The sequence below is a fragment of the Phascolarctos cinereus genome, unplaced genomic scaffold (assembly GCF_003287225.1).
Source record: "Phascolarctos cinereus isolate Bilbo 61053 unplaced genomic scaffold, phaCin_HiC Scaffold_1;HRSCAF=81, whole genome shotgun sequence".
Taxonomy (NCBI): domain Eukaryota; kingdom Metazoa; phylum Chordata; class Mammalia; order Diprotodontia; family Phascolarctidae; genus Phascolarctos; species Phascolarctos cinereus.
Genome location: NW_027555514.1, coordinates 83,239,167 through 83,267,095, shown reverse-complemented (window position 1 = coordinate 83,267,095; position 27,929 = coordinate 83,239,167). Strand labels below are relative to the sequence as shown.

Sequence of the window (27,929 nt, the reverse complement as noted above, 5' to 3'; positions counted from 1 at the left end):
AGGGAAAATGTGGTCATATCCTTCCTTAAAGAAAATCACATTGGCAGCTGTGTGAAGGATGTACTTGAGTCGTGAAAGGTTTGAGGTAACATGAACGATAACAACAACAAAAAGAAAATTCTTCTGACAAAGGGAATTTTTCCCATGTAGATGAATTCCTTATTATTTATTCTTTTGTGCATTTAGAGATGGTGGGGTTCATTTTCTCTCTAATTCATTAAGTGAGTGGTATATCCTAAGATAAATTGTAAGATATCCATGCATTGATTACATTTAGTAATAGATGAAATAATCACTTATTTTGGGCAGCCGAGACAATTGTTCCTGTGAAGGAAATAGGCTGGTTTAAATGACCTCTACATAATTATTATTGAATATCTGGTGAATACTTACTACATGACAGGCAATGGGGTAGAATGGAAAGAAGGCCAGAGATGGAAGTGCTAGAAATTGGATTCAAATCCTGCTCCTGATGTTTCCTAACTGTATGACCATAAGCAAAACATGGAACGTCTTTGACCCTCAGTTTTCTTGACTGCTTCAAAGGGTAATTGTGAGCTTAAATGAGACAATATGTATTATATACACATATATTTATATAACATATATGTATATAATACATATAACATATATTTATATAATATACATGTAAATACTTTGCAAATTATAAACGGCCATATAAACTTTGCTTATTATTATCATAGCACTGTGTTAGGACCGTGAATAAAAATATGTGCAACACAGCATCCTTTTCTTTAACAAGCGGAAAAGCTCATTGTGAAATAAGATGGTAACATAAAAGCACAAACAAGAAAAAGTAGCATATGCTAAGTGCCAAACTGATGGTGCAGACTATATTCATTCCCTCCTGCATGAATTCTTCCAACAAATATTCAGTATGGACCTACTGTGTGTGCATCATTCAATAGGCACTGCAGGACATTCAAAAGTAAGATAAAGTCCATACTTTCACTGAGCAAGAAAGGAGAGAACCTCTGTGGCCCAGGGCACTCAGAGAAGCTGGAGGGTGAGCACAAGTTAAGTGGGTTCTTGGAAAACCAAATTAAGGAAAGGAAACATTCCAGATAGATAACTTCAAACAAAGAGTACCTTAACTTGTCAGCATCTCTATGAACTCCACTAACACTTTCTATTACCTCTCATTCATTTCCATGCTCCCCTTTGTATTTTATTCATCAGTGCATCTTTCCCTACTAGACTTCCATGGAGTCTGAGACTATATCTCATCCATCTTTGCATCTCTCTCATCTATTGATGTGGTGCCTTGCACTTAGTAGGTACTCAATAAAAAGCTAATGATATTAAATACAATTTTGAGCTATATGGCTTCCGCTCTCATGATCCTTAGTAGCTTAGTGTTCCATTCCTCTCTCTGTCTCTCTCTGTCTCTGTCTCTCTCTGTCTCTGTCTCTCTCTCTCTCTCTCTCTCTCTCTCTCTCTCTCTCTCTCTCTCACACACACACACACACACACACACACACACACACACACACACACCTGCACATATGGGTTACCTTGGGAAATTAGGGAGGAGGGGTCAGCCCTGTACTTATGAGAATATTCTTTTATCAAGTAACACAGTTGTCCCCAAAAGTTAATACCGGTTCTTACTATATGCAGTATGTAACCCCCATTTTCATATATATAAATGAAAACAGGTATCCACTTGACTTCTCCTTTCTGCTTGACTCAGGAATGTGAACGATGCCCACGTATTTGTTTGTACCTTTCCTGTATACATCTGTGGCTGCTTTTGTAACTGCTTGCCATGGACAGTTACATTTCCATTTTCAGAAAACATAAAGTTTCCAAGAACCAATTGTTCCATCTCAAACCATTGTCCCTTACTGGAGCACTGAACTATGTGCTCACCATAAGGCAAGAAAAATGTACCATTAACATGAGAGTTTCCCAAAAGAACACAAAGCTAAAGACAAGTGTCATTTCCCTATGGATGGAGGAGGAAAAATGGAGAAAGTGTCACATTTGGAAGTTAGGGAGGAGGTGTCAGCCTTCTAATGATGAGTGCATTCCTTTGTCTGATGACACAGTTGTTCCCAAAAGTTAGGACCAGTTTTTATTATATGCAGTATATCACCTCTAATCTAGTATTTTGGCATTTGCAAGAGATTTGAGATCAATGGATGAAAGATGTCCCAAATTCACATCTAGAGCAATTGGACCACACAGAATAAGGAAACATGAAAAGAATAAATATATACTCTTACACTAACAGTTTGAATGTGAAATGTTCAAGGTAAAAAAAAAATTAAGCAAAGAGTTTTTTAGTTTTTTTCCTCACATCTTTATACTCTAGAGTGGGTTAAATTGTTAGCACTTTTTTTTTCTCCTTAGAGTTGAACAGAACTGATAAACGAAGCATAATAGGCCAGAAACAAGTGAGGCAGTTTAGCTTTGTAGGAGACAACACCCAATTCAATTAACCATCTTAATTTATGATGTAATCTGGGTTCTATTTCCTCCCACTCCAGACCTTCTTGTCTTTCCATGTAAATCTACTGTCCTTCTGTGTAAAGCCTAAATTTGGGGATATTCTTCTATTATTTACTGAGTTCAGCTGCCTTTGAAAAAGAATAAACACAAAATAATGAGATTTCTCTCTTATAGGTTCAATCCAGACTCTACTGATGATAAAGATTCTAATTATAGACACAAATTGATACTAATTCAAAAAAACATGCAGTGTCTGGCATCCATTGACTGTCAACATTTTTTGTATTTTTATTTGTATTTTGTAGTTGTTATCAAACTGCAGAATGCCATTTTATATTTGGGCCAATGCTGAGCTCCCCCAAACATAATAAATAACTTTGTATTTTAAAAAAATTTGGCCTGATAATAAAATTATGAAATTTATTTTTTCTAAGGACTCGGATTTGCTGACTACTGACTGCTCCAAGGTTTCATACACACACACACACACACACACACACACACACACACACACACACACACACGTGTATATATATATATATTATATATATATATATTTATATATATGTACACATATATACCTATATGCATACACACACACATACATACATGCATATATACATGCATACATATATGTGTGTGTATATGTGTAATGCATACATATATACATACATACAGGGACATCCTGTATATACAAGGCTGATTACAACATAAAATAAAACTATTTTCAAAGAGTCATCTCCCATTACTACTACCTTCCTAGTCCAAAAGGAATGTTTTCCTAACAGTATCATGCACTGTTCTGACAGAGACATACCTTGTGTAGACCAAACACGGATCATCTGGCCTTCCTATGGACTAAAATGTATCAGTTTCCTCCTCAGTCTCAGTAGTTCTCCATTGTATTCTATCCATATTCTTATTTTAAGATTAAGGAAACCCCAATGGGCATTCTAATATTTTCAGCAACAAACACTTCAGATTGCTGACTAGTGAAAAGGAAGAATATGATTTAGCTCACCTCATAGGTAAATCCATATGCCACCCAACAAAGCAAAAACAAATGGCTACATAATTCATATATGTGTATATATACATACATGTATATTTCTATACACAAAGTACTGATCTAAGATAACAAAACCCATTTGCTTTTCAAGCTACTTTATCACTAAAATTATCTCAGTTTTATTAGGTCCTGAAGGCCCTCCACGTCTTGCTTCAACCTTTCCCAAATTTCCCTCAGTTGCCTGAGTAAATCCTCTCAACAAGACTAATCTTGCCTGGTACATGGCCACCTCTGCTCACCACTTCAAAAACTCCCCTTCCCTCTTCTCCAAACAGCATAATCATTCAAGACCTTGATCCAGTCCTAGTTCCTCTGTGAATCTTGATCAGTCTAGCCTGTAATACTCTAGTAATATTTTTCCTTTGAACTCTCGCTATATATAAATTTACTATCTGAATTGTTCATTTGGCACTCAGTATATATTGCCTTGCATTGTTAATTGTCTGGATATGTGTATCTTGTCTTCCTGCCTAGACTGCAAGCTCCTTAGAGGCAAAGATTATGTTTTATTCTTCTCTGGATCCCCAGAACTTAGCATAGTATATTAAACTTAGTGAATAGGAAGTAACATAGAACAGTGGAAAGGAAGTTAGCTCTTAAGTTAGAGGAGCAGTTTTCAAATCTCATCTTTGCCACTCACTCCCTGTCTCTTATCCTCTCTGGGTCTCAGTTTCTTCATCTGTAAAACAGTGGGTTGGACTGCATGATAAGGTCCTTTCTAATAAATCTATCAGCCTATTGTGAGTATTTAATAAATATTTGCCGATTAGTTCATTAGGATCCTTGAAGTGAATCCTACTTTTAAACACTGAAACAATCAGGAAAAAGGAAACCAGACCATATTATTTTTATTTTGTTGTAGGTTTTAAAAATAGAGTTTTGTAAGACATTAGTCACTATTGCTTCAGAAGAATGTTCTTAGATCACTTCTGTGAGACAACTGAAAACAAGCCTACTAGAAAATGACTTTCTAGATCAGTTCCAAAATATAGCAATCCATAGCTCCCAGAGCTGCCTGAGGCTCCCTGAAGCAACCATATCTCAAGCACGAATCAAGTGTCAAGGACAGCTTATCAAATATTTGCAGTGGCCACTCTGTGAGAGTGCCCTTGACTCCAGTAGTCATAGCCACCAGAACCCATGAAAGAATCTGAGAACACAAGAGAGAGACTACAGAGCTCATTTTTTCCAGAAGCCAAGGTTAGAAAAGAGGTAAAGAAAGGAGAAAGGACATGTTGAGTGCTAGAGAGATGACAGTAACAGAGAACTCCAGAATATCCATGGCTTTGTGGGAAACACTCAATATACTGTTTCATCGTCAGGTCAGGATGGATGTCCAGCTCCGAGGACATTCAGTGAGTCCATTCTCTAGCTTTAAAGTGTTTCGTGGCTGGCATTTGGAAACCACTTTTGTCACTCTGACCCTTTCTGGTTTGATTGTGTAATTGGCTTTACTGAGGCTTTTTCTCTTTTTAATATCCAACTTCAATGTTCCTTTGAGGGTCAAGCCATTATCCTTCATTCTACCACCTTTTATAATTTCTTACTTTCTTTTATGTCTGGTATATACATTATGTTAAAAGTCAGGCATTAGTATTTTCTGACAGGCTGCTGCTCTATGTATTTCAGCCTTGATAATTACATTATATATAACATTTACTGTGTTATAATGTAGCCAGAGAGCCCAATGGAGTATAACGCATTTTTTAAAAAGTATTTTATGTAGATGTATAGTTGATTCTATAAATGTCCTGGATGGACATTTCCTATCTATTTCCCTTTGTGCTCCTAACCCACTGGAATATGCTCTACAGAGATTATGCATTAGAGTTTCCATGAGTGGGAGTGGGGCTGGAGGTAGGACACTGAATTTGACTATGGCAAGTATTATGCATGTATGCATGCATGCATACATACATACACACACATTTGTTGATCGAGACCTCCTTTTTTCTGGTTTTCGTCAATGCACATATATTGAATCTATAGTTGAAGAATGCTCTCATCAAGCATTCTAGTGATTTCTCAGGTTGAGCACAAGAGACAGGGATAACAAACCAAAGGGGTATAGGATTCCTCTGGAGGAATAGATTTTATTCCCTTACCTTCAAGTTGCATAATGGTGAATGAGAATGAAGAGAAAGAAAAAGCTGAGTGGGGCTAGGTTGCTAGGAATGGTGATACATTTTATTGCGCCATTATACTTACTGAGGTATACTTCCTCAGCGTTATCTCATTTTTATCTTCCTCCTCTCCAATCTTCTTCTTCTATTCCATTTTGTTTGATCTTGTTCCCTTCTCTCCCTTCTTCCCTCCCAATCCTGGTACTTCTTTAAGCCCTTCTCCTCTATAGTTTCACCTGGTAATCCTAGAATCTATCTAAATACAGACTGCCATCAGATAAAGGCTTTGTCTAATAGTACTTTGCTCTCCATACCAGGTGTAGACCATCCTATAGAATGGATGTCATCTTTGAGATCAGCTCCAAAACTGACCTGACTTCTCAGGGAATCCTTCAGAATGAGGTGGCATTTGGCTTGGAAAACACACACACACACACACACACACACACAGAAACACACACGTATATATGTATATGTGTGTGTGTGTGTGCATATAGGTCTGATCTATATATATATATATGGATATATATGTGTATATACATACATATACATATACACACACATATATGTGCTACGCACTCATATACACACACTACATATGATTGAAGGGGAAAGAATTAGCTGAGCACTGAGCAGGCCACTACAACAGAGATCAAGTACAAGGCTACATGGAGATAAAAACACATTAGCCAGAAAGAAGGCCAGAGAGAACCAGAACACAGACGACTGGCCTCTTTTTATTTTTCTGTGCTGAGAAGGCACATACTAGATACATCCATTTAAGCAGGTGTCACTAAGGAACTAAATTTTAGCTTCTCATAGAATTTTAAAGTTGTGAGAAAGATGACAGATATCTAGGTTTTATGGCCATGTGTTTGTCATCCAAGGCCCAGCCTAGGCAAGACTCTAGAAAGGCTTATCATCAGGTTGGCTACAAAGTTAGGAATTTTCCAGCCACAGAAATGCTCAGTGGTAGAAGGGTTATATTGATATGCTTCAGGGGAGGCTGACTCCTGATGCATCCATACTAATCAAAGAAATCATGGATGCTTGATGTATTGAAGTAAGAAATTCTAGAGAGGTCATCTAGGCTAATCTATTATCCTACGCAGAAGTCCTCTCTAAAGCTGACTTCAGTTAGCTACCTATAGCCTACCATATGAAATCTAAATTCTTCTGCCTGGCTTTGAAGGCCTTCCACAATGTGTCATGTTGTTGTTTGTTAGTTAGTTGTCTCAGTTGTATCCAACTCTTTGTGACCCCCTTTGGGGTTTTCTTGGCAAAGGTACTGGAATGGTTTGCCATTTCCTTCTTCAGCTAATTTTAAAGATGAGGAAACTGAGGCATACAGGGTTAAGTGACTTGCCCAGGTCACATAGCCAGTAAGTATCTGAAGCCAGATTCGAACTCAAGAGGAGTCTTCCTGCCTCCAGGCCTAGCGCTCTCTCCACTGCATGTCAACTCATTAAAATCTGGTCCATCCTTTAAGGTCCACCTCAAGTCATATCTTTTCCTGAAGCTTTCACTGACTTCTCCAGCCTTGACAAAGGAACTCTTACAGAACTTACAGCGTAGACCACAAAAATAGGAGCTGATTACTTATTAAGTTATACTGCTTTCTATTGCTTCATGTGTGTTGGCTTACTTGATGGCAGAGGCAATAGCTTTTGCTTCTGTACTACTTCGACTTCCTCCACAGTGTCTAGTGAACTATCAAGTATGTGTTCAACAGAAACTAATGAGATATTCTTAAATTGAGAAATTAAGAAAGATCATGGACAATAGGGCAACTCCCCTACAGAGACAAGTTAACCAGGCATATGTTTCCCAGTAGCACCACTCAAATTGTGCCATATAAGTAACAACCACTTTCTCTTCAGAAATTATTTCCATTTAAGTCATTTTGGCAAAACTCTTATTCTCCCCACCAAAACTTTAATTTAAGTAATAATAAAAGACTGCCTTACTGACACCAGAAATCTCAAGGGGGAAAAAGAAACTCCTATTGAATTTGGACCTCTCAAACTTTTATGTATTGGTACTGCAATCCTTTGGGAGTCTCCAAATGTCTTGCTGAGTAATCTGTTATTTTAAATTAAGCCACTGACATTCTGTGAACTTGAACTGTGGACTGACATTAGAAGAGGCAACATGTTTCATAAGTTTTGTTTTTTAATACTTGTTTGGAAATCTTTCAAGACTTCAGAGTTCTCCAGAGGAAGCATTTAGGCATCACAGGAACTGTTCCTTACAGAAACATTTTAAATGGGCCAAATTGTAGAATGTTCATGCAGTCCACGTATTTGGGAACTGAATACTTGAGTACTGATGACTGATGAGGAAAATATGACAAATGGGTGTCATCAAGAAAAGCTAGATTCCTGAATGAAAAGGTATTTGGAAGAGTCAATCGAGCTCGTTCAGAAATCTGCAAACAACGCTCTTCCTTCTCCCCCAAATATTGATGATTCTAAATATGATTTTAAATCAAATGAACATACATGAATATAAAAATGTCTTCTTAGTACACAGGGAAAGTATACTGTACTCTTTTTTCACTTTCCCATCAAAGGTAAGAATTTGAGGCTCTCTCCCTTAAATGTGATCTCATAGCCTTTGAATATCATACTTTCTTTCAATGTGTAATTATGTATCAGGCAATCAATTAACAAGTATTTACCGACTATCTACTATGTGAAGGCACAGTGTTGAGTGCTATGGGGGATACAAAGATGCATAATATGGTTTGTGGCCTCAAAGTGCTAACAGTCTGTTTGGGAAAATAGTAACTTATGCACACCTGGAAAATTAACACCACAATTCAATATGTGATAAGTACTAAATGAGTGGTATGGATTAAGAATTTTTGATAATCTGCTACTTGTGCAAAAAAGAATCAATTCTAACCTTTTGGCATTATTTTGACTAGTTGAAAAAAAATGGTTCCTTAAAAATTATTTTGGCATATTTTCTTCATTTTTAGGATGAATATCTTTTATTCTTGTAGGACCTCAAAATTATCTGAAGAGTTTTTCAAGATTTTTCAAAGGAAGGAAAGAAGGAGAAAGCAAGGAAAGAAAAGGCATCCTAAGATAAGTGTACTGCTAAAATGAAATAGGCATTCATAGAGAACTGATAGGAAGTCTAACAAAAACTAACTTTTGTTTTCTAATTCAATCAAGGGCATCCCAACTCTACATGCCACACATTTTACTGATTACTAGTGAAATGCCAGAAGATTAAAATCACTTGGATAAAAAAGGAAGGTTCTCTTAATTCAAAGCCCAGGATACAAAGTGAACCTGTGACATGACATCTCTTTGTACAGCCCAGCATTCCCTCATGCAGAGGTTAGAAGTCAGGGTGCATTTGGAATCACAAATACATCAGCCTGAGCCAATGGAGCATCCCTAAATAGCAGCAATCACCATGCACACTGTCATTACATTAATAATCACTTGCTAATGGGAGCAGTGACAACCAAGATGTGCACTTAGAGGCTCTGTTTACAGGCGGTCCCCAAAGCCTGAATGCCTGCTTTTCTGTGGGTTAGGTTCCAAAGGCCTCAAAGTACACGAGAAAAATCTGCTCGGTATTGTGAAATAAACCATCAAAAGAGGACTGGCTGAAAATTCCTCAGGAGTTTCTGCCCTAATGTCATGGATGGAAGAGTGGGCTAGCAGAATACTAAATTTGCTGTTCAAAGATGATCAAAGCATCAGAGTAAGGGGAGTAACATTAAAAAAAAATCAGTGGAGAAAAAGAAAGTAAATCTCTTTTAATAACCAACTGCCCTATTTTTGGTAGCTTTTGCTAATCACCACACATCAAAATAGAATAAAACAGAATAAAATGTGAAATACACACTGCACGTACAAAACATGGGACCAATCTGCGCCTTTCCATTAGTCATGTTTTATAAATATATGTGCGTGCAATGCAGATATAGTGACACACACTAAGACAATTGGAAGAAAATATTTTAGCAGAAGTAAATAACAAAAATATCTTACAAGCACAGATGAGGTATAAGTGTCATCACAAGTACAAGTATTTATTCTCCTTTAGAAGCAAAAAATAGACATTTCTTGAAAACAGTAGAGAGAAGTACTACAGCTCCTCTACGTCTGTGCAGCTAAGAAATAGTTATATTTATAAAAGCCCCAGCTTTTCTGAAGGTTAATACATCCAGCTATTTCAAATTTCATCAAATTAAGCTTTGACAGGCTATCTGACAGGACGGGGTGTCTTGCTAAGTGTCAAAAGGATAAAGCTCTGTCAAAAAAAATCTGATTTTTAAATGGGGAAATGAAACAAAGAAATAACCAAAAAATACTTTATAAATTAGGTTCTGTCTACTTAACTCTAGCTAAATGGTTCATTTAAAAGAAGGAACAGCTATCTCTACACTCAATAGCATTTTCTGGAATCAGTAAAATGCCTAATTTGTAAACAAGAACAGCAACCTTAGCACACGTTGCTCTGAAACAATTATGTTTAAGAAATTGCTACTCTCAGCTATGGTTGGGAAATGTTGCCTAAGTGTCACTATGCCTGAAAGCCCCATACTACGAATTACGTGTACTGCATGGATATTACATGGGCTGAGAATGGCATCCATGGGAGTTGCCTAAGTCAGATTTGCATTGTAACTCCTGATACAGATGTAGAGCTGATACAATGTCAACAGACCAAGTTGCCTCCCAGCTCCCTCTACAAAGAGTCTTGTGAGGACAACAATGCTTGTGCCGTTTTTGGCGGTAACAGGGTTTGCTCTCCTTTCTGACTCACATGCACCAGCAATGGAACTGAACTCCCCTTGAGGGGCAGGAAAGATGAAGAAGGCAGAATGAAAGTTGATCCCCAAGTTTCACCACTTTTCTATGGAAGATGACTAATTCTTGTTTTAATTTTATCCTACATAAGACATAGTAGAGAACGTCTATATCTTTAAAAGGCAATATCTCTGGTAATAACATTTGCATATTATTACCTGCCAAGTTTAGATCCCAAGATGTCACTTTTAAACTACTTTAATTTTTCTTTTCCTTTAACCACGAAGAAAACTAATGTTACTTCCCCGTCAGTCAATGAAACAGAGCAGAGATTCAAACTGTTCAATTTTCTGTGTAAGCCAGGTGAGGGTTCTGTTAGTGCCTGTCCATTATCACGCTTTTCTTACTAAATTAGTTAGTTAAGTTCTAAAATGAAATTTAAAAAAATGAAACATTGAGATTAAGATGGGGATCTTTTCTTTAAAACTTATGGAAAGTGAGAACTCTATTTTTTAAAAAATATAACACTTTTGAAAAGCCTTTGAGGCACTGTAAATGTAAAGGTGGACTGAATGGCTCCATCTATGAGAACCAGACCAGATATACATACTTTAATGAGTATATAACAGTTTTGATTTAAAAAATAAACACTGTCTACCTGTCCCCCACAAGTTTTTTTTTTTAAAGGGCCTCCTTAGCATTTTGCTCTGTTGGCTCTTAAAGTAATAAAACAATTAAACTTTCTTATCCTTTATAAAAACAGAGGAAACTCCTCTGCCCTAGTCTCTTAAAAACCCTAGCACTAATATTTCATACATAATATTTACTTAGATTAAACTCATCCACTTTTAATTCAAGTTGTTCCCTGACAGAGATTTTAGCACTAAAAAAAAAACTGAGAAAATGAGCAGGAAGGCTTTAAATGATCCCATTCTAAAATGTCCAAGACTCTATAGATTCCTAAATCTTATAAGGGAAAGTTGTGGGGGGTTGGCAGGGAGGTAAGGGAGAGGTATTTATAAATCTGGAATGAGGTAAAGCACACATTTCATTTATTGTCTGGATTACAGATTCTTATTAAACAAACCAGAGCTCATTATAAAATCAACATCAACTTAACCACCATGCCCCCAGGAGGAATGGCAAAAAGGTCACTCCAAGAAATTCAAACAATTTTCCTGCTGGAAGGGCACGATTTTAATTACAGATACTATTAATTAGAGCTGTCACTTGGAAGATTTTTTTTTCTGTTAATTATCACAAACTCAGCTTTAAGTATGCATTTTTTAACCTGCATTTTTTAAAAATTAGGCATTTCTGCATGCATGTTCAATCTTTCCATTTCATCAATTTTTGATATTTGAATTTCAAAACATATCAAAGGACGCCATGTTTCTTAACAACTATACATCAGCATGATCTCCTCTGTCTCCCATATAGAACAAAATTGGTGTGGTATTTTATTAATGTATTGACATTATTTGAGCTCTGGAAGACCTGGTTTCATATATTGATGATCTTTCTCAATGAAATTTCTTGATGAATCCAGTCTCTTTATGTGACATTTTTAAGGCTTCTTCTTCTAAAGTGATTTTCCTTCTGCTTTGAACTAGAGCTGAGAGCCACTTTACTGAAATGACATTTTCCATACTTTACCCCTTTATAGAGAAGAATTCAACGACTATGCTTATAACTACCTTAGAAGGATCTCTAGCTTTATTAAAAACAATGGCAAGGCTAAAAATTTTGAAATAAAAAGGAAATTTATCTTTTGGATACAGTTGAAAGACACTCAAATATTCGCATGTACAAACACACTAGCACACACACATATACATATATATCTCAGTGTGTTGAAAATGACATATCAGGTCCCATGTGACAGCTGCGGAGTTGGATTGGCTTATAGGGCTATAGACCCATTTGAAAGAAGTACATTTTGGAGCAACATGAGGATTCCATCTAAGGAGGAGTTACTGGAGGTGGGAAGGGGAGGGTCCTTTCTGAAGAAGGAAAGTAGCACCCTGCTCATATTTTTCAGTAGTAATCTTTACTAATTAATACCCAGTTTGATTATGATGATGGAATGATAACTAATTGATTAATTCATAATTTGGAACTATTTAAAAGGAATTCCGCTCTTAACGTCACCCAATGAAGCAAAGCATAAAATATGATGGGGAAAAATCACATGTATATCCATTTCAATGAAACTTTTAAAAATGCTGATGGAGCAAATTACTTTCCCAAATATGTAAATATACCTATTATATTTTATAGAAAATAAATCAAATGCCCTGACTTGCAACTATTCCGACCATAAGCTTCATGCTTATGTTCCTAGAGTAACAGAGTTGAATGCACAATTTCATTAAAGATCATTATTAATTGTGAAATATGTATGGCAAAGCCTCCAAAAAATATTGTGGGGTTTTTGTTTAATGCCCAATTGTTCTAAACCTGCCTTCTTCATATTCCCATTGGTTACTGATTTATTTCACAGATTTGCCTGTAATATTTCTGTATTACTCGCACACAGCTGCTACCATTGTTCTCATGGAGAATTCTTGGTTTACCTCCCATCTATCAGCATTATATTTCACTTTATTCGAATAATGGCAGAAGGTGGCAACAGATCGGGTCAAAGGAGCTTTTCATAGAAGACCTGGAGCAAGTTGATGATTTAAGAGACATCTTCAAATATCTACACAACCAATTTACCATGCATCTCCAGCACTTTTCATTCATAGTGGCCAAACTAAGAAAGATTATAGATAATACATAATTCATGGATTGTATTTTTTCCACATTTCTAATTAGCAACTAGCTTTCACAGCTAACAGGAGAATACCCAAGAACAAGCATAAGATTAATATAGAGCAGTAAAGCTGTAGTTATAATATATTTACATGAATACTAATGAGAAGTCTCACATCGTAGTCATCAAAGAAACTAACTATGAATACAGGAACAATTGCTGGGAGTGGGCAAGTGACTTAAACCACTCAACTAATCTGTTTAACTAGCTGATAAATTAAAAATGTGTAAGTGAAAAAAAAATCTTTTCTTACCTGGTAAGCAGCAGTGGCATCTGAGCCTGAATCAGCTCCTAGTGCTGAAAGCTTTTCCTTCAGCTTGTGATGAGAACTATGGCGGAGGCAATAGAGGACCCCTGAAGCTAGGAGGACTCCAACGATGCAAGCAATGGAGATCAGGGTGAGGATAATGAATTTAGTAGAGTCTTCTTGCTCTACTCCATGAGGCAAAAGCTTTAATTTACTTTTCTGCAGAAAAAAAGAAGAAAAAGTCTATCAATACTCAGTAAATCATGACTTCTTAAAACCAAACCAGAAAAAAAAAAGTTAGCATTCAAGGCAAAGTTAAATGCAAGCATAATGCAGAGTTAGCAGTAAAATATAATGAAGTGAAGGAGGGAAATGGAACTTCAAATGAGAAGAATGAAAAGTTGATTCCAAGTACTTTGTTACAGAGTTAAATATTTGAGAGAGGAAAATGAAATGCATAATTTTTAATGGTAGTATTATTTTTCAAGCTAAATAATCTTCAAGTGTTTGGCAGCTAATTTGTTCCATAAGTCAAATAAAGTGGCTGCTCACTTCTTTTAAACAGGTACGAGCAATTTGAGGCAATTTATCCAGCTCATGAACAGCAAATGTCTAGACTATTCAAATATAATCCTAGGGCTAAAACTAAGAACAAAAGTAAAACAACATATTCTGTACACAAGAGTATGTGGAAGTGATGTTATTAATTCTTTTTTATTAATATAGTTAACATGGGAAATCCTTATGACTCCATGATTTCACCTCCTGAAAAAGTGTTTTTCACTTAGTTTCAAAATTGTATTCGAAAGAAAACTCCTTCAAGTCATTGCTCCTTTTAGTTAATGAATACAAATTCTTGTGTCTTCCACCGATCTACTCAGACACTGCACATGTCTTTCCATTCTTAACTTTGCCTAGAAGGAATTAAAAGAAAAGCGGGTGGTGGTAGTCAGTCTTGAACTTCAATCTTCCACAGTGTTAAAAAAAAAAAAAAAGAAGCAACAGAAAGGTTCCCAACTTCTTCAGATTCTTTCTTTCTTTCTTTGGAGTGTGGGAAGTAGAAGATGGGGAGGTGGTAGTGGGAAAAGCAGAAATATGAGAGAATCCTTCTAGTGCATTTCACTTGTCTCCATGTGCTAAAAGTTGTACCATAATCTCCCCTCATTAGCTTCATTATAAGGTATATTAGCAACAATTAAAAACGCAACATGAAAATGAAAAGACCAGGCACGCAAATTGCAGCAAGACTCATTTGGCCAGCATTCCCCTTTCACAATTACCAGGGAAATGAATTGAAAAGCACGCCCCTGCCTCAGTCTTGGTTGCTACAAGATGAGAACAATTAACAAACTCCTTTCCACCACCTAATTTCGCGTGGTAACAAAATGGATTTTTCCCCATGAATGCCTAGCCGGCCTATTCATTATCTCTCTTCTATTAGTAATTTTCTGCTCCGTATTCAGCTAGCCAACTCTTAATTTCCTCCTGTCTTGCAGTGTACACAGTGCCTCTTATGTCAGGCCGGGTCCATTTTTATCTTGTAATCATAAAGGCCACCAAAGCAATTATCGCTGGTCTTGACTGGAAAAGCTGGTCATTAATTAGCCTCCTTTTGCCTTCAGTACAGCGGATTAGCCAGTACTGGGTCTGAGTTAATGGAAACGCGGGTTCAATGAGAAAAGACTCCCAGATTTTCTTGCCTGGATGCGCTGTTCGAAGGAGGATTGTTAGGCTCGTAAACCACGGGTGGTGGATTGAGGAGAGCGAGAGAGCTCGAAGGAGAAGGGTGGGGGTGCAGGAGCAAAGAAAGACAGTGGGAGTTTAGAGGGGTGCAGAGAGAAAGGGAAGAAGAGGGTGGGAGAAGAGAAGAAGGGAAGAGATGGAGAGAGGAAGAGCGGGAGAAGGGAAGAGATGGAGAGAGGAAGAGCGGGAGAGGGGGAGAGAGGGAGAGGGAAGGAGAGGGGGGGAGAGAGGGAGAGGGAAGGAGAGAGGGGAGAGAGAGAGAGAGAGAGAGAGAGAGAGAGAGAGAGAGAGAGAGAGAGAGAGAGAGAGAGAGAGAGAGAGAGAGAGAGAGAGAGAGAGAGAATTAAGCCAATGCTTTCAAGCTTGCAGCCCTCTCCTTCTCCGTTGCTGCCAGTGTTTACTGTACAAGACACCCACTCCCATATCTCCCAGTCCCCTCCTTCTCACCTCCCCGCCCCCAACCTCTTCCTTCCCCGGGACCCACAATCGCTTCCAGAAATGTCACTCCCAAGAGCGGACCAACCCACTACCCCAAACGCAGCAGCCTCGCTCTCTCCCCACCTTCTTCTCCGATTCCCCCATTCCTCTCCGTCCAGCCCTCCTCCGCCTTCCTGAAACTACACAGAGAAAGCCCAAACCAAATACATAAATAAGAGGTGTCCAACCACCCCCACACAATGCTGGACACACAGAAGGGCGGGGTGGGTGGGCTGGGGACTGGGAAGGTGGGGAAGGGGAGATTCCATAGCATCAGCCAAGCCAGTATCTTAATACGCCTAGCACCCAAGCCTCTTCAAAGCCTGAAGCCAGGCTGGGCTGGGCTTTGGCAGGCTCGGGGGCGTGGGCATGGGCGTGGGCAGGGGGAGCAGTCAAACTCCTCTTCCCTGAGAGCTCTGCTCCTCAGCTCAAGCAGCGGCGGCGGGGGTAGTAGTAGCGGCAGCAGCGATAGTGGCGGTGGCAGCAGCTGCAGCCGCCTCCTGGACTTTCTGTCTTCCTCCTCCTCCTCTTGCAGCTAGCGGCATTTGATTGTTCGGGTCTGCCCAGCGGTACATTTAAAGATGCAGGAGCTGAAGAGCTACCCTCCTCCCTCTTTTTCCACCGGCACCTGCCTGAGTCCCACTCTTAACACCTATGCAGGATAAAGTCTGCTGTAAATACAGAATAGGGAGTAGGGTTCCAGGAATGGGTCCCCCCCCCTTTCCAGAGTGGCTAGTGAAGTGGAAAGAAAGAACGGCTTCTCCACACCCCCAGCCCTGATACCCGCCATCCCTCCCTAGGGATCCTGGCCGTAGTTGCGCGAGCCTAGGTCCGGTGGGCAAGGAAAAGCAGCAGCCTTTGGCTGCCCTGGGGACCAAAGGAGATGTTAAAAGTCTCGTCTTCTCCCAGCTACGGTGCTCAGATTAGCATTTCTGTGAAAGGACTTTCTGTCCCGCTTTGGGTGAGAGGTCAAAATCTACATCTAAATGGAGGGATATTTTGAAAAATGATGGTTTCCCCTGAGTCACCCCTCCCCCACCCATCTTCCCTCTCTTTTTTCATCTCTTCTTCTGCCCCTTTCCTCTCCCTCCCCCAGTTAGGCTCTCTGTGTCACTAAATTCTGTGCATCGCCCTCCCTTGGACTGGCACCGGGATCCTAACGCCTTCTTCTCTGTGCCTCCAGCCCTCTGTTTGCTCAAAGCTTTTCCTAGCCGGCTTCCCATAGCCAACGGCCTGGAAAGTCAATACTATGAAAGGGAGATGCTGAACCCCACCAACTCCCTTATTCTGCATCTTCCCATGGCATTAATTCGTCCAATACATCTCTTCAATACTAGACTGACAAGGGGATCATAACAAAGGAAAACACATACGCCAATGGGTGGGGAAAGATACCCAGCTGCCCACCAACAAATAGAGATAGACACTGTAATGCATGCATGCACTAACCAAGAGATATCTGCACATGAATATGTAAAGGCTTCCAGGCACACAGATTTACCGATACGCTCGCAGTAATGAAGATATTATGAGCAAACATCCACGGATATCTGCACATTCGTACAATGCTGTTGTAAGTAGAAATATCTATAGATATTACACGCAGATTTTGTCCTGCACAGAAGTGGAAAGGGATTAGAAGTTCATGCCACTGTACATTTATCTGTCCCTATATGTATGTGTATATATATATGTATGTATACATATATCACAAACTTGCTTGCTAATAAACATTTCTTACTAGTCATGTTTATTTGCATGTCATATCATGCAAAGAAGTTCACACTTGGGGAAGATATGCACATACTACTATATCATATGCACGAGGTAACCCATCTATACAGATATACCCAGATTTTTCCAAGCATTGGAAAACCAAAGTTTAGCTGTCTTACTTAGCAGGATCTAATGTAGACTTAGCAGTGGAGGATGAATGTGAAAGGAATGTTACAATGAATCTAACCGATTTTAACCCTTTAAGCAACAAAAATAAAATAATAAATGGTGATTTTATAAAATTAAGGGGAAAGGCAAACGTAGTACAAGTGGGTTGCATTTTCACTGGTGCATGCTTTAAAAAACGCATTGGAACAGGATGTTGCCATCTTATCTTAAAAAGTAACATATTCATACCCTTCTGCCCCCTCTCCTAGCTCTGAAAGCACTGACACCTTTGCACTACTCAAAATACAATCCTGAATTTCTTTGGAGAGAAGGAAGGAGCCATGGGAGTTATGAGAGAGCTCCACAAATGTAACTTTTCAAAACTACCACAACCCGCTCTGAGTGGATCTTGGCATGCAGGCTAGTTACACTCATCTGAAAAGCTGGCCTTCGGCCTCTGATCCTTTACATTGGCTAACAACTGGCCCTTACTTACTAGAAAACAGCTTTTCTCCTCTATTCCACCATCTCTAGGTGGAGATTCAGGCTTCCAACTCTACTGAACGCTGGGGCCCGCCTGCTGCTGCTTGGGCACACAGAGAGAGCTTGGAATTTGTTTAAAAGGTCAAATAAAAATGTCAAGGATAGTAGTGCTGAAAAAACTCCTGGGACTCTCCTTCAGTGTGCCTCCTCCCACCTTCTCTGCCTCCCGTAACCCCTACCAGTTTCCTATGGCTTTGGAAAGAGAATAGAAAAGGGAAAGGGGAAAGGAAGGAGGAAAAGGAATATAATACCCTTTACATTTTCTTAAATCGCCCCCAGCTCCCTGCTATCTCCAAAGACCAGCTGTTCTGCCCTAGAAAGAACGTCAGTCCAGTGCTCCCTGTGGGTAGGGCCCAGCGATGCAGAAGACCTACAGCCCAGAAACAGACAAGTGTAGGCAATTTTGTCATTACAGAGAATGATACTTTTTTGGACAGTAGCATGACTTCAACTCTGTTTGGAGGACCCAAGGGGGGGAGAGGGAAGTGAGAAGGGAGGAAGGGAGGGGGAGGGAGAGAGAGAGAGGGAGAGAGAGAGAGAGAGAGAGAGAGAGAGAGAGAGAGAGAGAGAGAGAGAGAGAGAGAGAGAGAGAGAGAGAGAGAGAGAGAGAGAGAGAGAGAGGAGAAACTATGGAAAAGGCAGGAGAAGTGCTATGTTTGGGTTAAATTCTAAGTGTGTAAGGGGAAGGCGGGAGGTTGAGGGTGGGGGGCGGCGCTGTGGGAGGAGGAAGGGAGGGAGTTGGCTGAGGCACAAACACTTTAAGTTCATAGGATAGTAAGGCCTGGGAAGAGAAGCCGAGTAGGCCAAGTCCCTAATTTGGGGCAGGCCCACCTCTCCGACAAATGGGTGTGTGTGTGTCCTGAGCTGATGAAATTGCACGCCCCAAACCTATGCCCTACACACCTGGAACATAGCAACCTGGAAAGGCCCTACCTGGCTCAGCACAGCAAGGGGCAGGCACGTGGGTGGTAACTAGAGGGGGCGGAGAGTAGGAAACAAAATACTTCATCCAATAAACAGCAGGTCCGAGTCTAGCTGAGGAATCCGTGAGGGGAAATCCATAAACTGCTTAAGAATTCCGAAAAAACTAGTTCTTTACTACAACAACAACAACACATTTAAAGGTAAAGAGGTGGGGGCATTTAAGTTTGTTGTCCTGAGGCACAGACATAGTTAAAATTAAGTTACAGATATTTTGGTTCAAGGAAACCATTTCTATATAGAAATAAATTTACCTTTTATTTGACTTTCATCAGAAGTCATCTCTCTACCCCTAACCAAGCATCTCAGTGAAGGCTCTGGGATTGGTTGGTTTTCTTCTCTTAAACTTCAGTTTCTTTCCTCTTAAGAGGCTCCCAACCCAAAGAGAACCTTGGACTAATTAGAGAATTTCTGTCAGTCTTGACATGAAATTGAAAGAAAATGTTTAAATATTTATGAATTTGACATTTACAGGCAAGTTTCTTTTAAAATCAGAGCACTTCTAACTGTGCTATATACTACTCCATTTAGGGAAGAGCTGGGGACAATTAGTATGGGAAGACTGGAGATAAGTAAGGAAGAAGAGAGAGGAAAAAATTAGAAACCATCAAAAGTAGAATAGTATGAGAGAAACCCCCCCAACAGATAAATTATATATAATATACATGCATGCATATGCACACATATGTTTATATGTAAATTTTAAAGTCAATGGGAATTTAGCTAATTATTCAGTTTATTCAGGTGTGCATTAAAAAAATGTACAATGAAATGTACTGAGCCTTAATGGTACATCATGTTATAATGAATCAAATCAATTATTTCCTACAAAAAAAAGATCGTGAACCATATTGGTTATTTCTTCCATTAAATAATCTACTTTGTCAACTACTATAACTTTGAATAAAATGAATTGCAACAAAAGTTGTGGTGAAATAATATTACTAGTCTAGCTAAGCCTATAGGAAATTGCTCATTAAAAAAAATCAGGATGCACAGGATTCAACCTATTTAAATAATATTGACCCACAGAACTTGCATTACACCATCTTCCAGATCTAAATGACATAATCCACTATATATATTTTTTTAAACTCCGTGTTTAGAGCTATATTGTCTTATGAGGTTTTACAAGGGAAAGGAAAGGTCATGAGCCCAAATATCACATTGAAGCACCCGTACAAGTTCATAACTTTGTACTTGTTGCTTTATAGTAATGTTACTCTACATCTGGAAGATATGTAATATCTCTAACCAATATCAGCAACCTTTCAGTCTCTTAGAAGCAAATGCTAAATTTCTTTAAAAATGAGATTTAAAATATTGTAGTCATTGCTCTCATTTTCATAATTTCATAATTGAAAACCTGATCTTTGGTATTTTACCAGTGTTGTGATAATTTGCTTTACATAAAGCCTCTTTATGTAAAGTTTGAAAGTGAAAGTTATTCAGAATCAAAATACTACTTGTGAGTTATTGTGCAAATTGTCCATAGGGTAAAAAAAAATCAGCAGCAGATTACTTGGGGATTTCATTGCACATTTAGCAAACCCCTTTTCCTTACTGGCACTGTGAGGCAGGTCAAGATGGAGGAGTTTTCAAGTGGCAGTAAATAAGTGATCAAAATGACTAAACTTCAGAGTATTTTCAGTATTGAACCTTTTGGAAAGTATTTTTTAAATCTGTTAACTGAACTATTTTTAATTTGGAATTTGCCACAGAATTCTAATAAACGAGAGAAGTCAGGCGGAAATAATCATGTATTAATTCTCTGCATTACAAAATCTTTTCAGAAGCTATTATCAGAGCAAGAGGCATTGTGGTCTGAATTCGGGGTGGGAGCGATCCTTTGTGCGCCTGAAAGCCATTGTTCCTTGGTGCAGATGAAATTCTACTTGCAAATCTGCCATTCAAGTAGAAAAAAAGAGAGAGAGAGGGAGAGAGAGGCCTATTTGGGCAGAAGAAAAGAATTCTACAAGAAAATGATTATTCTTAAATATAAACTTTTATGAAAATAAGTTTCAGACAAGATTTTTAAAGGGACCTTTTAAAGGGATTTTTCAGGCAATGACACTAAAAACATAAAAGATTATAAATTGCTTAGTTATCACCTTTAAACATTACCAAAACACCAGCTTTGGGGAAATGTATTTCAGTTTTAAGGTACCAGAGAAGATTTAAGGCCCTAGGGTTTTTGGTTTTTGGTTTACCAAATCACTTACATGAAATGTTTGTAGTAAGATTTGATAAACAGCACATTGTCTCGGCTATTTTAGAGAGAAAACGGACAATCTGGTTGGCACAGGCTGAAATGGATAGTTCTACCAAAGGGAAATGCGCTCAGAGGCATCTCTCAGATTTACTGCCAGCGTTTTTACTACACTCAAAAGCAAGGCCAGCCCTAAAAACTGTTGCTTCCTTCTCCTGCCTCTTAATTCTTTTTTTTATAGATGTCTCTGTCTTTGAGTCAAAGGAATGTAATGTTTGGGTATGTAACAGGGACATTCTTTTCTTTAGGTCTTATATATCTCATACACCTATTTTGTAATATACCTTGGACTAACATGCTATCCTTATTGAAAATTGAAAGTAAATACTATTACCTCGATCCCTACTAATAACAGGGTCTTTTCTAGCATAAAAGGTCAGGGATTCAGATTTTTCAGTTGGAAGACAAGAACCGCTACCCTTCTCTTGCTGTTAGCCTCCTGCTATAGTATCACTTGAGACAGATGTCAGTTGAAATGGAGGGTCAATTCTAGACTTTTCCTGGGGGAGGTTGAACTCAAAAGGAATGGTGCTTTCTTGTGGTCCCCTCCCCCTTATTTTATTTATAAGACTCCATAGAAAGGTCGGAAAGATTAGACCACATCACTGAACACAAAAGGTAGATGGCTTCCTGGGACCTCCCGCTTTTTCACATCACTGAGAAAGGTCATCCTGAGGATCCAAGGCCTATTCACTGGTCTCCACACAATGCTGCTGCCTCCACCTTCCTCCACACCACAAAGCTGGTTAGGACCGCTCCGACCTACTGGAGGGATTAATATCCCCAACAACGAATAGATCAAACCAAGAATTCAGTGCATTCAACAAGGCCCGAACGATCAGTGGCTTCTCCTTACCCTGTCGCTACCCTACCCTACCCTTACCTCTTTAACCCTATCTCTCACCTACTTTCTGATTTCCAAAAGGCCACAGAATGGAACTGAAGTAAGAATTTGGTTAATTTTCTTTTTTTTCTCCCCAAAGGAGAGGAGTGGATATTTTCAAAAATATCTTAAAAAAAAAAGCAATGTAATACTATGGGTCAAGCCTACTCCTTTTCCCAATCTTGAGTACAGGAAAGGTTTTTTGGTATTCTGCCTCAATCACCACTCAAAACCCTAAACCCAGGGGATAAGCACATATAGATGGCACTTAAACATTGAAAACGAACGAACAAACAAACAAAATTAGCTTTGGGGTAGCTTCTGATTCAAGCTATTTTACATATTTCATCTTCATGACTCATCCCCTGCCCATACCCTAAACATGTGCTAACTTAAAAAGAAACCTGGGAGCACCCAGACGCTCTCAGATGCTGGTTCTAGTGCTGAGGCCTGGAAAGAACTGGGCTACTAACTCTTCTCGCTCTGCTCTTGGGGCTGGCGACAGAGGCAGCTCAGAGAAAGACTATCTCTCCAGGTTGATTCTTCCGGCTGTCTGTGCCCAAAAGCAAAGACAGTGATCTGCACCAACCTCAGAGTAGAATTTTAAACGATCATTTTAAACAGAAGCAGCAGATGAGAAGGGAAAGAAAGAATTGGAGAGGTGGCGGTGGCGACAGCAATGCCATTCTAGGGGAAAGAGCTGTGCATCCAGACATCGCGTTTCCATCTAGAAACAGCTCAGCAGCCTCTGGCAAGGCACACCCGAGGACGTCAGCCGCGTCCGAGGCGTCACTGCCCAGAGCAAAGCTGGGCAAGCTGAGAAAGAGGCTAACCTAGGGCATCAGGGAGGGGCTGAAAAGGGAGAGGAGTGAATAATTTACAATCCGAGTGAGTGTGTGTGTGTATGTGTGTGTGTGTCCACATGCGTTTTGGGGGGCAGGGGATGCTGTGTGGGGAAGGGTTTCGTGGATGCAAGACATTTTAATCAAGTGAACCAGAGTACCAAGTGTGCCAAGGGCTAGGTATCTCTTCTCGGAGTTATCAACTCCAGGCTCAGCCGTACACCCCTGGGAGGAAATGGCGGGAGATTTCTCCACTTCGGAAGCCAAACAGACTGCTTAAATGTTGGATCTGAGATTCAGAGAAATACACTACATTACATACACTACATACTCCCATTCCTCTCAAAAAACGTACCCCTGGGAATTAATCGAGGTGGTGGGGGGCGGTGGGGAGGAAGAGTGCTTTCCTCTTGAAATGATGAGCATTCCTACCGAAAAAACAAAAATAAAATCCACAGTGCAAACAGACCCGAGTCCAATGAAGTTTCTTTAAGGGTTCTAGGAGCAGCATTGATAATATGAGCTTCAAGTGAAGTTCTTGCTTTAGCTGTGGAGAACCGAGGCTGTGGTCCTGGAATTCTGTTTCAAAAAGTCTGTGGCGAAAGGAGCAGGGGAGGCCTATAAGGGGAGTTCTCTCCCGGCAATTAGTGCTCCCACTTTGCCTCCAGCCCCCCATGCGTGGGCACCCCCCCACCACAACACACACACACACACACACACACACACAAACACACACACACCCCTTTCTCCTCTGTCTAAACCGCCCCATAAATTCAAATCAGTGATCCAGAGTCCTAACTAGGAATGTTCAGATGAGAGATGCAGAAGAGAAAAGTAAAGATCTACTTCCTTCAGCAACTCCCTTTCCAAGCACCCACATTAACCTTTATTAAAGGACTCCAAATCACTTTCCTCTCCACACCATTACATTCTTCTCCCCTCCTCTACACCACACACCTCTAATTCCTGGTCTCGATTACAACGAAGCTGCCAGTGTAAAGAGGAAAAGTAATGAATGTCACGCTACTGTTTGGGGAGGGGAGGAAGAGAGGGGATAAATAACCTAGGGGTGAAGATCAACAGAACTCTGCTTTGGCTCCGTCTGACTGCACCTTGGAAGAACTTTCTGTTCAGAGCAATCCCATCCCCACTTCCAGCTCAGCCACTACCAAACCTTCCATCTCTCACACTTCCTGTCCCAAATCCCGGTGAGCATGACTGGAGAGGGATACGTCTAGGGGCCAGCCCTTAGAGTTGTCTTGGGACCTCGCAGACAGCCCCTGCCAGTTCTGATAGGTGTCACACTGTGGAAGTCGGGTCTGTCTATCTCTTCACGTATCTACCTCTCGATTAAATGCTAAGTTGGTCCAGCTTAGCACCCCCTACCCCTTTTTATCACCATTGCCACCAACATACCACTAAAATTCCCTGTCAGTCCCTTCTCTTCCTTCCCCACCCCGTAATTCACATCCCTATCCTCCAAATCGGGCATTAAAGTAGAACCCAATGAGAAGGCATTTGGTTACCTGGTGGTGTTCCGGCGCTCAGTGCCCACTGACGATGGAAGGGACGATGTGGGCATAAGAAATGGCTTCTGTCCAGAGGGACTGGGCATACATACACACAAAAATCACCGTCTCACACACTCAGTAGCATTTCCCAGGGGGAGAGGAAAGATTTAAAAAAAATAAAAAGGAAAAAAAATCTCCTTCTGGTCACAAAGTTCTTCGTTTCTCATCCAAGACAAAGGTACGAGGAGCAGTGGCGGCAGTGGCGGCGGGTTGCAGCTCCCCCAAAGGCGCAGCCACCAAGCAGAAAGGAGAGCTTCTGGCTCTGGAGAACAGCAGTAACAGCAACAACTGTGGCTCCCTGAGGACCCCATCCCCCCTGGGGCGAGGCTTGGGTGGGGAGTGAGTGGCACTGGGGCTCTCTGACTCTCCTCTCGGAGCTGTCCATCACCATGGGCCGCGTGTGTAGGAGAAATTCCGGAGCGCCTAAGCTCATACCCTGCTTATATGTGCACGCTCCCACCCAGCCCCTGCCGGTTGCGGCACATGGCCCATCCACCGGTTGCTATAGCGATATCTCCCCCCCACATGTTGCTGACAGCAATTGGCTAAGGGGGCCTGGGCTGTTAATAAACCTTCTCTGGAGTGAGACTATGAATGGACATTGACTTTGTCAGTCATTCGTAAAAAGCTGCAGCTTGGGGGTTTGCTCCGTTTCTTTCTTTCATCGTTCTTTCCGTTCTGATCTCCTTCTTTTCTTTCATAACTCCAGTCTCATTCTATACCATAGAAGTTGAAGATAGGACAATGGGGGGGGGTGAAGGAAGAGATGAGTGTGGAGTATTAAAAATAAAACTCCAGAATCTTGAATACCATGGAGGACAGAGAGAAGGGGGAAAGGGCGAGGGAGGGAGAGAGGGAGAGACAGAGAGAGACAGATAGAGACAGAGAGAATGAAAGACAGACAGAGATGCAGACAGAAAAAGCGAGAGAGGAAAGGGAGGGGAAGGAGAGAGAGATAGGAGTTATTAACTAATGCTTTTTGCGTTTTACATCATGAATTTTTAGCCCCCTTTCCAAATCAAAGTAGTTTTGTGCCTGGCAAACGTAGGGAGCTATTTTCACTTTTCAAGTTTCTGGAGTTTAACTATTAACAATTGCCTCTTTTGAAGTGGAAAACAACACAAGCCATTTTTCAGTTGTAGTAAAACTTGAGCAGTTACTAAAAACTTGTGGACCTACTAGGAACATTTTGGGAAGAAGATTTGTACAGTCAAAAAAAATGTTTGACTAGCCCTTAGGAATGAATTCAAGCAATCTTCTTCCCCACCTCTAATTCCTCTCCTTTACAAATTCTTCAAGAGTTTCTGCCCAACTCTGCATCCCAGCCAACTCTTCCAGCTACAATAGGTGGGAGAGAAGGGGAAGGGGAGCAAATAAAACTCTCTTTGCCACTAACCTTTATCACATCAGTTAAAATATTTGGCTTGTGAGTAGAGAGACTTAAATGAATGAAATTGGCTGGCTGGGAGGGTAGCGTTGGGTTGGGGTGGGGAGGGAGACAGGGCTGGGGCTCCTGGAATACTGAGCAAAAAAACAGTGGGAAAGTTGCCAACCTTCAAGCCAATCCAACCTCATCTCACTTTCCTTGAATGTCCTTTCCAAAAGGACAACCATTGGGAATCAAGCTTGGAATCCCAGTTCTGGATATCACCAAGTATCCCTTATTCTCTCACCTTCTTTCTTCCCTGGTTGCAGGACCTTGCACCCATGATCATAGCCACAGGTTGGAGCAGCCACTGGGTATGTTCCTAGCTCCTGCCTAAACAGGGGATAGACTCAGGAGCTGAAAACTCAACATCTGTTTGCATAATGCACTCTCAAAAGCCCACAGCTGCAGAAACAAGGGGAAGAAAGAAAAGAGAGAGAGACACAGTGTGTGTGTGGGGGGGAGTGTGAGGAGAAGGGGGAAGGGAGATCTTGTCAGAAGCAGATGACAAGTTTAGGGAGGCCTCTTTAGTTTCCCCTTTTCTTGAAACATCCCAGTACTCCCCTCTTCCACCCCCTTCCCATTGTTCCCCTGTTTGCTAGGACAGCTGCACAGGGCAGGTCTGAGAAGAGGAGAGAAGCCCTTTACTAACCCCTAACAGTCCCTTTCCTCTGCAGCAATCCCCCTTTTCTGACTTCCAGAGTCTTCTCTCCAGGGCTTAGAACACTTGACACCTTCTCCAGAAACTCCTCTACTCCATTACCACCTTTGAAACAGCCACTCATCTCCTAGCAGAAACAGATTCCCCACTGGGTCCCTAGAAACCTTCCCTTTCCTGAGGCTTTTATCATTTCCTCCTCCCCTTTCTTCCAGTCCAATCCCATCTCTGCTCCTTCTCATCTTCATTCCAGCTCAGCCTAAAGTTAGACCATAGGTCCAGTCCCCACATTTTGCACATCTTTTTGAAATATATTTTTGGGGGTGGCTTTTAATACCAATCAGCTGGTTACTTCATACTAACCTGTTAGGGTGGTTGTAGAAAAGATGTTCTTTTATCTGACAGTTCTTAGCTGTCTTGTTGAGGGTTGGGGGGAGTCTGGATGCTTCGGTATTAAGATGTATATGTGTAGATCCAGCAATTTTTGCTTTAGTGTTGAATCAGCCAGAGGTCACTCCAGGCAGCTGAAGACCCGACTTTACAGATGCAGGGCTTATGGGAAGTTAGGAAGGAGGGAAAGTGAGAAGGAGTCTGGTGGATTCTGTGAGTGGAAAATCTGTTTGGCACTAAGGCTTGCCTGTCCACCTGCCTTAATGAGATGGATCCCTAAAAGTCGAAAAGGATTTTCAATATCTCAAACCTACTATCCTTTCTCTCATCCTTCAGATTCAAACTGGGGCTACCAGGATAAAGGGTTTAGGGAAAGGGAGTTGGAGCCTGGAATCTTAAAACCACCTTGCACTGAAGTAAGAGCGATCGTGTTTGTCAGTCTACTCTCCCCCCAGGAACTTGGGCCACCATCAGAGCCTTGATAAGGTAAGACTAAGAGTTTTTGTTCTCCCATTCCTTCCCCTGATTGTATTGTCCTGATTTCCTTAAAGGAAAGCACTGGCTAGAAATAGCTATTTATGAAAATGATCTATAAAGGGGAAAAGACATTGGAAAGGACAGTGGTTTTAAAAGTCAATAATTAAAGTGGTTGCTGGACTCTTCCCATTCCAGTTCCTCCTCTCCTTCCTCCCCCACTTAGGTGGCCTGGAAACTGGAGGAACACCAATTCCAAGTAGGACCACCAACTAGCTTAT

At 40.5% G+C, this 27,929-nt stretch overlaps 1 protein-coding gene across 1 annotated transcript in view; it reads right to left on the bottom strand.

Annotated features, from left to right (window-relative positions):
- The window catches only part of PTPRN2 (protein tyrosine phosphatase receptor type N2), a gene marked incomplete at its 5' end in the record, with an annotated part of 1,499,790 nt that overhangs the window by 165,584 nt on the left and 1,306,277 nt on the right, over positions 1-27,929 (bottom strand). The window contains one exon of the mRNA XM_078149736.1: positions 13,514-13,726. Within this exon, the coding sequence (XP_078005862.1) occupies positions 13,514-13,726 (213 nt within the window). The remainder of the gene's footprint in view (positions 1-13,513; positions 13,727-27,929) is intronic.